We start from the raw sequence: 13,444 nt of genomic DNA on the forward strand, positions 1-13,444 counted from the left end.
AACCCCCCCCTCCCCTTACCCCATGTGTAATTTATTTGTTCTTCTGAAAACAAAAAAAAACGTTTGTGACAAAGACAGGTCTCGGCAGCACCTTCCCAGATATGCCAGCAATATTTCATCTTGGAGCTATCTGACCCTTATATCGGTAGAGAACTGCATCTGGAGGCAAGTACCTTCTGGAGCGGTAGAGTGATCCAACCGGTGGTTTCAAAGAGAGTTCCTATTTACAATATCTCCCCACGGGACAGAGTTAGACACCAGGGTCGTTTTGTAATGTGGAGAAAACGGACAAAAATTTAAAATTGTCTCAGTCGTGAAGGATTTCTCCTCCACTGACAGAACAAGTGATTGAAGCACAGCACCTGAAGAACATATGCTACACTTTGATCTTGGCTCGAAGAGTTATTCACTTGGATTGGAGGGGAAAAAAAAAATGTGAATCTAAGCATTGCGTGTGAAAGGAGAGGAGATTAGTTTTAGCTGTGTTAAAGTTAGTGACACTTTTTTTCTCCTACTACATTAGTGTTGAAGAGAGGAAATCAGGAAGAGCTTGATCACCAGTGCTCTTCAATGCGCAGCCATAGACGGTGCATCTTCTGTGTAGAGGTCAACCAATGATCTCGGCATATGATTTGGAAAATAATTAATGAAGATCAGAAGTCTTACCTTTTTTTTCAATTTGTCAAGTTCCACCCTGCTGAATTATGGAACCCATTTTATTTTTAATTTCCTACAGACATCTAAACATCTACTTTACATTGTTCTTTCAGATTTTATTGCTGTTATTATTGAATGATTATAAAAACCGTTTATGCTTGTATCTTATGAGTGAAGAATTTTCTCTAAGTTTCTTTTCTTTGTGGTTTTTCTTTTCAGAAAGTTATCCACTATTGGATTCTATAAACACTGATGGATACAAAATACTCGGATGTCTTAAAGATCTAACCAATTTTTCCAGCAATGGATACGAAAAGAATGGTAAGTAACTGCACCCCCCACACCCACACACACTGTTAAAAAACAAACAAAAACAAAAAAAAAACTAGCTTCCCTCTTTCTTTCTTTCTCTAACATCAGTTTTTCTTTGTCTAGCTGGTGCTATGGGATCTGGCTATCGGAAGATATCAGTTTCTTGACATAAGATGCACCAAGCATTCATATTGTTTGTTTTTTTTTTCCTTTCTGCTTCCAAAAGTTCTGTGAAGCCAAAATCCAAAACAATTTTCTTCTACAAAACAACCAAACCAAACACCATGAATAAATATTTGAAGATATAAAGAAACTCCAATGACCAGATTCAGCATTAAATAATTTGAAAAGGGTTGATATGCCATAAAACAGAACAACCAAACGCTTGTTCATGGATCAGATGTATTTGACAGTCTAATTGGAGAATGAGTTTAGGCTATCTCCACATTTCATTGGATGGTCTTGGCCAATAACTTGCTTCCAAGTTTACCTTGGCTAGCTAATCTTCTTGCAATTCAAAAATGTTATGCTTCTATATCCAATAGATTGAACACTCTTTATGACCGTACCAGTGCAACCAGTTTCTCATAAAATTAACAAGAGAACGAAAATTATTTGAAATAGCTGTACCAAATTAAAAATTTGCATGAGTTAAAGATTGTGAGTTCAATTCTTGTACAGGGCAGTATATTTTCATTTTCATTAACAGTGGTTAAAATCACTTTGAAACACTGGTTCCATTGAGATCACTGAAGTTAAACGAGCCTGGAAAGACGAGAGGCTGTATGTCACAAAAACAAGACTCTACGGACAAACTTATCTTTAGTTGACCTTTGACAACTAAATATTTTCGTTTACTAGCCAAATAGAAAAGTTACTAGTCAAACGTACATGATTTTTAGAATATGACATCTTCGTTCTGTGACGAGTATGTACATCATAAAGATTTCTCTGTATATTTTTAAATAAGTGTAATTCTAAATATGCAACAACTTTTATGTTGATACTTGAAGATATAAACATTCTGTTTTCTTCAAATGTTTTTTTTTAGAGCCTTAGTTTAAAAAAAAAAAAAAAGAAAGTATATTGAACTTTTATAGTTTAAATAATTTAACATTGTTCATTTTATTAAAAAAAAAAAAAAGTTGAAAAGATATTTTTCACTCACTGAGCCTCGGAAGACTGTTAGTGAAAGCAATACAATCGCCAAAAGATAAGCATCTCATTATTTCTAGTTGCTACTTTGCAAAAATTTCTTTAAATTGTCTGCAGATCAATTGTATAAAAAAATCATGATTTTTGGCATAAAATGACCCAACAATAGTTGGTATACTGTAAAACTCAACAACATCATAAAAAAAAAAGTAACAATAAAAAAAAAAATGTGAATTATTTTCTTCAATGCCAATTTTTCGATAAGCATTCAGATCCTTGGTGCATTGCTGTAAAAAGCCCAACAACAATAACATCATTAACACCAAAAATAAATTTCACTAATCAATGTCTGAGAGAAAAATGTTTATTATGGAGTTGTTTTTAAATTTCTAAAATGTATCATCATGCAGTCTGTCAGTTTGGACGATGACTAGTCAGAGCCTCAGTGCTTTATCCTTGGCATAGTCCTCTTTCTGTGTGAAATGTCTGGTCACAGGCACTGCATATGTGGGTGCCGGAGTTGTGTCGTTGATTGTGTCTCAGTTCTAAAATGTATATGAAATAAGTAAAGAAATAATTGTCTTACTATTACAAAACAAAAATTAATTTATTGCGGACTGTTATCATCTCTTTAGTTGTTGTTTCATGATGTTTTGGCCAACTATTCCTCTGAATAGAACAGACGAATAGTTGGCCGAAATGTCGTGAAACAACAACTATAAAAAAATGAAGATAATAGTCCGCAATAAGTAAATTAATAAATAATATTCATCTCAATAATGAATTCCAATTAAAAATATAAAAAACAAAAATTGTTACATTATTACTCATGGGAAAACCGGGTTGTTTACTATTATTACTACAAGGAGGGGGAGGAGGAGGCTATGTTTTTATTTACCTACATTTCTATCATCTCTATCTTTTTTTTTTTTTTTTTTTTTTAATGGAAATTGCTCCAAACACAGCAAAAGAACTGAGGAATTGAAAAAAAAAAAAAAAAAAAAAAAAAATCCTATCACTTCAAGGTCCAAAAACTAATATAAGTGTGATATGAAATAGATTCAGACCCAGAAAACGGCAATTCTTCCCCCTTTGTCAGAAACATTGCTCATGAAATCCGAGGGCTAAAAAAACAAAATAAGGAAAGAAATAGTTATAAGACTGTCGAAAGTAAACTCAATACCCACTTTCTACTCTACATATCATTTTCGCCCGAACCTTCCTTAATTTTCTCCTGTCAACTGAACCTACTACCTCAACTGTTCTACACCTACTAACCGGAGAGCTCGTTCATTCTTTCAAAGTGGACATGTTATCAAATTCTTTTCTGTACACATCACTCAGTATTGTCCAGTTTTTATCTTCCTCTTAAGTCATCAGAGTTAAGCGTTTCTTTAACGTGCACATTGCATGATATTTTTAGTTTTATGAAATTCTTTTTTTTTTTTTTTTTTTTTTTTTTTTTATATACAGTTTCATGAGATATTTGCACTAAAGTCTATATATTAATGAGTGTTTGGGCGCTTAATTAGAAATTTAAAAAGTTAGAACTTTTGTGGTATTGGATTAAATAGAAATTGAGCCTACTTTCTAATACCACAAAAAATTGTTTTAATATTTGTTCATTTCAAACCTTATTTTCCATTGCTGGTATAGATGATAAAATAATAAATATTTATTCATGTTAAATTACCAGTTATTTAGTTGCCATTTATCATGTAATTCTCATATCATTTTTCTTTATGCAATGCACGTCCTTAACTCTCACTGGCCAGGTCTCACCTCTGCTCAAGGGAGGTAATGCTCTGCTAATCAGTTATGACAGAAATTCACTGACCTTCGTCTAGCCACTCCTAACTTTTTCAATCACATTAGCAACTGCTCCATTGTGTGTTCTAATATTATATGACACAGGTTAGAAAATTTCTGGACAACTTTATTGCCACATCTTTTGAGCTCCAATCTCTGCCCCCCCCCCTCGCTAATCTTTCTCGAAAAACACCCCCGTTTAGCTGAAAACACTGCCAATAACTTTCTCCTCTTTAACTGTGCCTAAATCAAAATGTAGATTCCATGAACAATACTTCTTTCTTCGAACTGCACGGCTATGGAATTCTCTTCTGTTCGCCTTTTTTCCCAGCTGACTACAACTTGGTTGTCTTCAAGTCCAACAGAAACAAATTCTTGATGAACCGCCCCTTTAAGCAATCCGCTCTACCAAATTTCCATTAATAACGACTACTACGATATTATACCATTGATTACTGTACACTCAAAAACCCTTATCCTTGAGTGGCCTAAGGGCCTTAATAAGTGGTGACTCCTATTTAAAAAAAAAAAAAATCTGAGTTTTCATCCGCCTCCATTATATTACACTTCTTGCGCACAAACTGCTTATCCTTTCTCAACCTACCAGAAATTCTACTGACAATTTGAGAGAAGATAATCTGTACTATTATATAAAAGGAAGTTTGTGTGTAAATCTGTTCCCTATGGACTCTAAAACGGCTGGGCCAATTCTTATGAAATTTCACTCCAAGGTACTTTATGTGCCTAGCAATGTTCTTAGATAGGTTTTCTATTGAAATGTCATTGATAAATATCCACAGGTGATAATCAAAATAATCCGATGGAAAAAAGGAACAAGCGATTTTGACCAAAGTTAACACTTACACAGCCTAACGTCATAAGTGCATTTGAGAAATTTTATTACTACACAAGCCAAAAGGCCGGACATATAAAATCAACAGTAGGTTCTTTGATATGACAGGGGCGCTTCAAAAGGAATGTTTCTGTTTAGAGCCCAATTGAAGTATACTTGACTTTTGCATTTTGAACTTTAATTCAAGCCATTATATATAAAAACTAATTTTATAAAACCAACAGTAGGTTCTCTACAGTGCAATGTACACTAAAATATATTGTGGATGAAGTTGCTGCAGGCAGGCAGGCAGGCAGGTGAAGCTTTCTTCTGATGCACCAACTAGAGCAGGCAATCAATCGATTTGATTGACAAACGGGCGATTTCACTGATTTCGATGACAATAAAAATATAGGAGTGTGAAATATTCCTTGATCATCATTCAATCCTGGGTAATGTCGAGTCTCCCTACTAGTCTTTAATATTAAAAGTGTAATTGAAAAATAAAACTATCCAACACTTATTGATCGCTAGCCTTTGATATTGAAGTAGTATTTTATTTTATTTATTTTTAGCTCCTTACATTAAGTGGCAACAAGTCTTGTCTTGAACAATTTTCATTTAAAAACAAGTGAACGTGCATGGTCTCCTGTGAATGAGGCATAAAAACACAACTAAGTTCAGCCCCCCCCTCCCCCAATTTAGCCCCTAAAGTCCCCAGGGGACGTCAAATCCTGGTGAAAATGAACAAACTGTGCAGTTTTAGGCTTTAACATATTTGAGTTCAGCACCATGCAAAACTGCTAAATAGACATACACAGAAAATTTTGGACGAATATAGTAAAATAGTTCCAAAAATGGTGTTTTTATTAGCCCTAAAAGAGCCCCTGGGGCACACCTAAGACTTATTGCAAAGTATAGATAAACAAAATTATATAGAAATCAGTTAGTTACAACTTTTTAGAAAGTTTGTAAAAATCCAAGGCATCATTTTTTTTTTTAATAAACACAAAAGTGTCAATTTTAGCCATTTTAACCTGAAATACATCCTTAGGGGAGGTAACCAGAGTTTTCCAGGAAAATCCATTGTTACTTTTTTATTGTTTCTGCAAAAATTTTTAAAATTCCAAAGCGTAGTTATTGAGAAAAGTGCGGACAGACAAATGATCCACTCTTCTTTTGTCGGAGGACCAAAAAATGATACTGTTATCTGAAATAACCATCTTGACAAATTTATGGAAATACAAGTTCATTAAAATAAAAACAATACTCTGTCAACAAGCTCTAACCTTCCCTCTACTTTCTCTCTTCAAAACGATACTCATGGAAACGTTAACAAACTTCACAATCTTTTCAGCATTGCAACCAAATTTTGGCACAAATTAACTTTTAAGTTTATGACTTGTCCACCAAATTTCAGTCATAAATTTTGAACAGTCTTTTTTTTTTTTTTTTTTTTTTTAATCGTTATTCAATGATAATCAGAAACACTTTTGTGATTGTCTCCTAAACAGGAAGTGTGATCCCGAATTGGTTTTACACTCATCGGATTGTTAACCCCATGATTTTTATATGTAGGGTAATCTCGAAGATAATTTTTACTGAAAAAAGTTCAGACTGTTCTTAAACTGAAGTGGGCCTTCACAGCAAACTCGATCATATCCAAATGCATTTGCAACAACTCCTTGAATGGACGTAAAACAAAGACTTTTGGACATTCATGACTAAAACGTATTAAACGAGTCAAGCATTAATTGCGAATTAGTTAGTTTGCAATCCAGTCATAGTACTGTTCCATCATCCGACTGAAAATCTTATTAACTCTCATCTTCGAGTAGCTTTTGACCTTGCTAAGTGATAAACTGTTATTATAAAGAAAAAATTGTAAAAATTTAAACTTTGTAGATTCAAATAAACTTCAACTTGATTTCTCTATGCAGACATTAAATTTATTTAAAAAAATGAATAAAAAACAGGAAGGGGTCCCAAAAAACTACCAAATTAACTCTTGTCAAAAGCATTGTGAATTTTATTATCGCTTCCATTTAATTAAATCTGAAGGCACAGATTAGAATCTATATCATGATACGATAGCATGTGTGTTATTTTGTGTCGTACTTACGTCTTTTTTTTTCTGAGTGACTGTTGTTTAATTGTTATGACCTTCCATTTCTTGTTTATATAAATAATTTTACCAAGAATTCTTGATAAGTTTTGGTTTCGGTTTCGATTATAGCTGAAAGAACTCAAGTAATGTGTGTGTGTGTATATATATATATTTTTTCTTTTTTTCGTAAGTTTTGTTTTTGATAGAAAATTGACTCTATAATGATATATACAAAATCTGCATAAATTAAAATATCATATTTAAGTGTACTTTACAACCGAGCTATGCCGGGCATCCCTGCTAGCTTAGATAAATACTTTAACAATCTTAACAAAAGAACTGCAATAATATCAGGGCGTCTTCATTTATGCTGAACATCCACAGAATGCCAACATCAATATATTACATATGAAAGAGTCCGCTGTGGAATTTCCACAGGCCCCACTAGTAAATATAATAATGTAATACAATTCAGTGCAACTATATGCATATAAGCCAAAGCAAAAACCATAATTATGTACAGAAAAGAAATAAAGATTTAGGACAAATTTGTAAAAGCTGAAGATAAATAGTTGAGGCTGAAAGTCAGCAATTATCGTACCAGTTCAAAGTCAGGTACTTTACGAACAACTCTAAAGTCAAGTATATTGTTAGCTATTTTCTCACCTCCTGGCCGCCCAAAATCAACAGAGATTAGACCGTTCCTCTAATGATCTGGTGGTCCCTGTTGATTTTGCTCAGTGGGAGCTAAGTTATCTGTAGTACTAGAAGGTCCACCCTCCCAGACTTTGCCTTCTCTCTCTTCTCTAGTCTATTGCTAATTGCTTGAGGCGCCCTTACCGTGGAATGCTGACAGGGCTGCCCAGGCACTTTTTGCAGGTCAGAGTGACTCTTCTCTGGGGCGCCGACTTCTTAATACAACTTTCTGACCCTGGTGTCTAAGTTCTTGCAGTGGGAGAGAACTAAATACCTTCCCCACCTTTTATTATAACAGAAAAAAAAGTCCTATTTTTTAAACTTTATTTACCTCTCCAGAAAGTGAGACACAAGGTCATGATTTGGATTATTTGGATCATTCAGATTGCTGTTCTCATCTTGAGTCTCATTTTCACATTTTGTATTGAATCTTGTTGAACTAATCTTTCTGTTGAACTTGGGAATTGGAATTTCGAATGACACCTTTTATTTAATTGATGGGAGTAGCATGCTCTTATTTCATCAGCTATGGCCAGGTAGAAGTATTACGCAAAAGTTTATGACCAAGAACCATGTCCATGTAATTTCATGTAAGTGTAGAAAAAATATACAAAAGTGAGACAATTTTCAGTGCAGACGATACTAAGAATACAATTGTGAATTACCTGATTACATAACTGATGGAAAGAGAGCATTCTACACCTGTGAAGTAAATAAAGGATTCTATTCAAAATTCTGTACAGAATCCCAAGTTGGATGAGCTACAACTGAAGAAGGCCAGGGGCTACATCAACAGAAATGTGAAAATGCCACTCAAGATGAGAACAGTAGTCTGAATAATCAAAATACATATTATCAATCCTTATCTCAAAAATAAACAAATATTTTACTCGTTTGAAATTTATAATTTAAATACATTTCGGAGTCAAACTCCATCCTTAGTATTTTGTGCATTTTTTTTTTCTTTTTCTTTTTCTTTCTTGCCATGTTGTAAAATTGCAGAACAGAAAGTCAGTAAAGGTCTGTGCGTTGTCTCTCAGCGGTTGTATTTTGAAATGTCGGAACGATGCGTTGGCTACGCGAGATTAACATCAGGGGTGTGAGTTCCGTTATAGAAGCGTTGATTTAATTTGAATAAAATAAAATATGTATCAGGTGCGCTTAAATGGCAAGAAAGAAGAAGAAAAAAAAAGAAAAAAATGATGCACAATATACTGGGTATGGAGTTTGACTTCGAAAAATATGTATAAATTATAAATTTCAAACAAGTAAAATATCTGTTTATTTTCGTAATATTGCATTGTAATTTGGCTTTCAAGCGCATCTGATGCATATTTTATTCAAATTAAATACATCGCTTCTATAACGGAACTCACACCTCTGATTGTATGTACACATTCACCTTCCACCCTTTTTTTAAAAGATGGAATCATCTGATTGTTGAAGACAAGATTCAAACAAAGGCAAACAGTCCAAAGTTTTATAATTATATATCAACGTTTCGTCTTTATTTTGGAAAAGTCTCGAAATAAAGACGAAACGTTGTTAAACACATAACTTGGTTTGTTCCTTTTTTTATTTCTCTATATATGTGTGTGTGTATATATATGTATATATAACGTGTGTGTGGTTCCATATGATTAATCAGAATCTGGAATTGAAAAAAAGCGAAACTTGCTGCAGCATCGGAAATCAAAAATTATTTCCTAATTTCTAATGCTAACAACGATTCTTTTAATCCATGTTATTTAAGTGTTTTTGTTTAAAACTTCATTTTCCTACGATTCTGATTACTCATGAAATGATAAGACAAATAGAATTTTAACAAGTTTCAAAAGAATTTTGAAGAGGGTTCAAGCATCTCTCGGAGAGAAGTTGATCAGTGTAAGTGAATTTTATCCTTTCTTATAGACTTCTACCCGGTTATGTCTGATGAAACAAGAACATACTACCCCCATGAATTAATGGATTAAATAAGGATTCTCATGTTTCACAGAATGATTCCCGAGTTGAAACGTTATGGAAATAACACTTCAAATGAGATCAGTAATCCAAATCATCTGTTATAATAAAGTCTTATTCCTGTCTGGTTGTTTGTCCACAATTCAATTAATATACACTCACTGAAAATCATGTCAAGCTGGTGTAATGGTTATCGTATTTGATGCACTGTCTTTAGGTTTTGGTTTCGATCTCATCTTGAGTTTTTTTTGTTGTTTTTTTTACTTACAAAAGTGAACTGTTTAGAAAAACATAATACTTGTATGTGTCAGTTTCTCTCCGATTTTTTTTTTTTAATTCATTTTTTTTTTTTTTTTTTTTTTTAAGGAATTTAACGTTATGTTTAATACCGACGATATTTCTGTTTATAATAAATAAGGAACCTGCAATGATTAAAATATATTTATGCATATTTTATGGCTGGGTAATGCCGGGTGGCCTGCTAGTATATCTATAAAAGTGAGAATTGTGTGTATAAGGACACTTCTTAACCTATATACTCAACGAACTTTCGATCTACAGACTTGAAATTTGGTATATAGGTTATTCAGCAGAGCTCTTCATTGCGAGTGAAACAGTCGCATACGCGAGTGATTTTTCAAAGTGGCGACTAGAAATAATGAAACGCTTATCTTTTGTATTTCTTTCCGCAACACTTTTTCAAAGCTCACGACTGAGTGAAAAATATCTTTAAAATTTTTTTTAATAAAACGAGCAAAGTCAAATTATTTAAACAATAAAAGGTTTAACAAAAGAATATACTTTATTTTAACAAAGGCTGTTTAAAAAACATCTGTGGAAATTCAAATGTTTATACGTTCAAGTATCAACATAAAATTCAGTGCATATTTGGAATTACACTTATTTAAAAAAAAAATGCAAAAAAAAAGTCTTTGATGTACATACTCGTCACAGAAGGAAGATATCATATTCTAAAAATCATGTAGGTTTGGCTAGTAACTTTTCTATTTGGCTAGTAAACGAAAATATTTAGTTGTTAAAGGTCAACTAAAGATAAATTTGTCCGTAGAGCCCTGAATATGTACGAAACGTACAGTTTCACAAATTAATTTTCTTACTGAAAATAGGTATTATACACTTTCATCTCAGCGCGATTTCTATAGATACCATTTATTGAAAGGAAATCTACATTCAAGAAGTAATCTCATTTACATTATTATATTAAACAGCATCTATTTTAATAATTAACTCTGTTATTAATTATTTGTTGTAATAGGATTGTTTTAATTGTTGTTTTTAAAAATATTATTTTACATTAATGATCTTCCAAATCACATCCTTACATCATTCGTAGACGTTTTTGCTGACGACACTACCATCTATGGTAGCACATCTAAGACAGTAAACGACCAAGTTCTCTCCAATTCTCTCTCCTCTGATCTTGATCACGTTGTACAATGGGGAAAAGAGTGGCTGGTTACTTTTAATTCATTTAAAACCAAGCTTCTATCTTTACATCATCAACGTTCTGATCTCCATCTGGCATCAATTAAAATGAATGGCTCTCATCTTGGGGAGGCCTCAAGTTTTGACAGGCTTCTGGGCTTGACCTTTACTCCTGATCTTAAATGGAATACGTACATCAAATCTGTTGCCAAGGCCGCTGGAAAAATGGTCAGATCCTTCTATCGATCCAGTAGATATCTCACTGCTGATGCAATTCTCTATCTATATAAGAGCCAGATACGTCCAAGGATGGAATACTGTTGCCACATATGGGCAGGAGCTGCTAGAAAAGACTTGTCCTGCCTTGATAGGGTTCAAAATAGACTTCGTGGCCTGGTGGGAGATGTCCTTTCCTCTTCGCTGCAACCTCTATCTCACAGAAGAGATGTTGCGAGTTTGTCTCTGCTTTATCGTTATTTTCATGGAAAGTGTTCGACTGAGCTTCACAATCTATGGTCTCCCCTCGCCAAACTTTCACAAGAAACACTAGACTAGCTGAAAACGTTATCAATAATTTTCCCCACTCTTTATCTGTGCCTAAACCTAAACATAGATTCCATGATCAAAGCTTCTTTCTTAGAACTGCACGCCTGTGGAACTGTCTTCCGTTTTCCTGCTTTCCAGCTGTCTATAATATGGTTGTCTTCAAGTCCAACGTGAACAAGTTTCTGATGAGCCGTTCCACTTAAGTTAACAAATTTACCGAACTTCCATTACTATTAATTACTATATTGTCCTTTTGACTACTCTACACTCTTTAACCCTTATCCTTGAGTGGCCGATCGGCCTTGATAAGTGGTGACACCTATGTTAAAAAAAAAAAAAAAAAAAAAAAAAAGTTGATTTATGTAATTTAACTTTAATTATACTTAATTTATTTTTAACTAGTTTGGGTGTTTGGAGGTGTATCTTGAGCAAAAAAAAAAAAAAAAAGTGGGAGTAGGCAGGCAGGCTCTAACCTGTACCATGAAGGGGGAAAAGAACGTGAAAAAAAAGTGACGTCTTTGCTGTTGTGCCCATCGCCAAACCGGAAGTGGTGGATGCTTAAATTAAGGCTAGTCCATCGAAAAGAGGGGTTGAGTTTGGAAAATCTTGGCAAAACAAAATGGAATATAAAAAATAAGCGAAGTAATAACGTTGTTTTAAATTTGATAAAAACAAAAACGATGTTAAAACTTAAAAAAAACAGAAAAACCGAAACAAAAAAAAATAGCAAACGTGATGGAAAAAAAATGGCATAAATAGCCCTGTTTCAATATTAAAACTTAAAAAATCGAGAAAAAAAAAACAACCTTACATCTCGGTTTGAACGTGCAATCTTAAGATAATGACGCTGCTCCTTAACAGACTGAGCTATGAGCGAGTCAGCAAAATTGGGTCATTTTTTTTTTTAATATTTAAAATAATTCAAGAAAGACCGTTTTTTTTTTTTGTTTTTTTTTTGCGCATGCGTATATGTGGCTAACGTCATGAAGGAACGATTTTTTGCTACCCCCTCCCTGTAGAAAAGTGTCCCGTTGAGGGTGAAGGAATTAATATTTATGGTCAATTTTTCGATATTTGTCGCCCAAAGGGTCGACCTGCAAAACGATACTGATCTTGTGAAAATCCGTCGCCTCTGTTGAAAGTTTTTGCGAAACATACATACACACACATTTTGCTTTATATATATATATATATATATATATATATATATATATATATATATATATATATATATATATAGAGAGAGAGAGAGAGAGATAGATTATTATTAGCCGACATCGTTTGCCTTTGAAAACACAAGTTCATTTAAGCTTTTTTTTTTTTTTTTTTTACATGGAGGTCCCCACTTATCAAGGCCCGGAAGCCACTCGGGGATCAGGGTTATTGCATGTACAGTAATCAATGGGATAGTATCCTAGTAATCGTTAGTATTGGAGATTTGATAAAGTGTCTTACTTAAAGGGTCGATTCATCAGGAATTTGTTTATGTTGGACTTGAAGATATCCAAGTTGTAGTCAGGTGGGAAACAGGCAAACAGAAGAGTTCCACAGGCGTGTGTTTCTAAGAAAGAAGCTTTGTTCTGTGAAAATTATTTCCTGTTTAATTTTCCTAGATGAAAATAGATGTCTTTTATGCTTCTATAAATCCAACATGTGATTCACTTTCAGGAATATTTGGTGGATCTTAAATAGTATTTGACTAAACCCTTCACCCACTAATTTGTTTCAACCGGGCAACACCGGGTATATACAGCTTGTATAAAATACACTTAAAAGCTAAAAGTACTTCTCTACATTCAGGGTAACACAGGTTAGATACACATAGAGAATTATAACGCTGTTTTCCTCTTAACAGGGTGCAGCGATTTTAGTATTTAAAAAAAAAAAAAAATTTTGTGGACATAAATGATCTTGAATTTCAG

General features: G+C 33.5%; 1 protein-coding gene across 3 annotated transcripts in view; it reads left to right on the forward strand.

Moving 5' to 3' along the window:
- The window catches only part of LOC145247332 (kelch-like protein 26), a 294,307-nt gene that overhangs the window by 143,573 nt on the left and 137,290 nt on the right, over window positions 1-13,444 (forward strand). For all 3 annotated transcript variants that reach the window (XM_080108989.1, XM_080108987.1, XM_080108988.1), the window contains exon 2: window positions 877-978. Coding sequence is in view for 2 of the 3 variants with exons in the window: in XM_080108987.1 (XP_079965113.1) it covers window positions 961-978 (18 nt within the window). In the remaining variant the exon portion in view is untranslated. The remainder of the gene's footprint in view (window positions 1-876; window positions 979-13,444) is intronic.

This window comes from Euprymna scolopes, chromosome 25 (genome assembly GCF_053919585.1).
Source record: "Euprymna scolopes isolate OS-2025 chromosome 25, ASM5391958v1, whole genome shotgun sequence".
In the NCBI taxonomy this organism is placed as follows: domain Eukaryota; kingdom Metazoa; phylum Mollusca; class Cephalopoda; order Sepiida; family Sepiolidae; genus Euprymna; species Euprymna scolopes.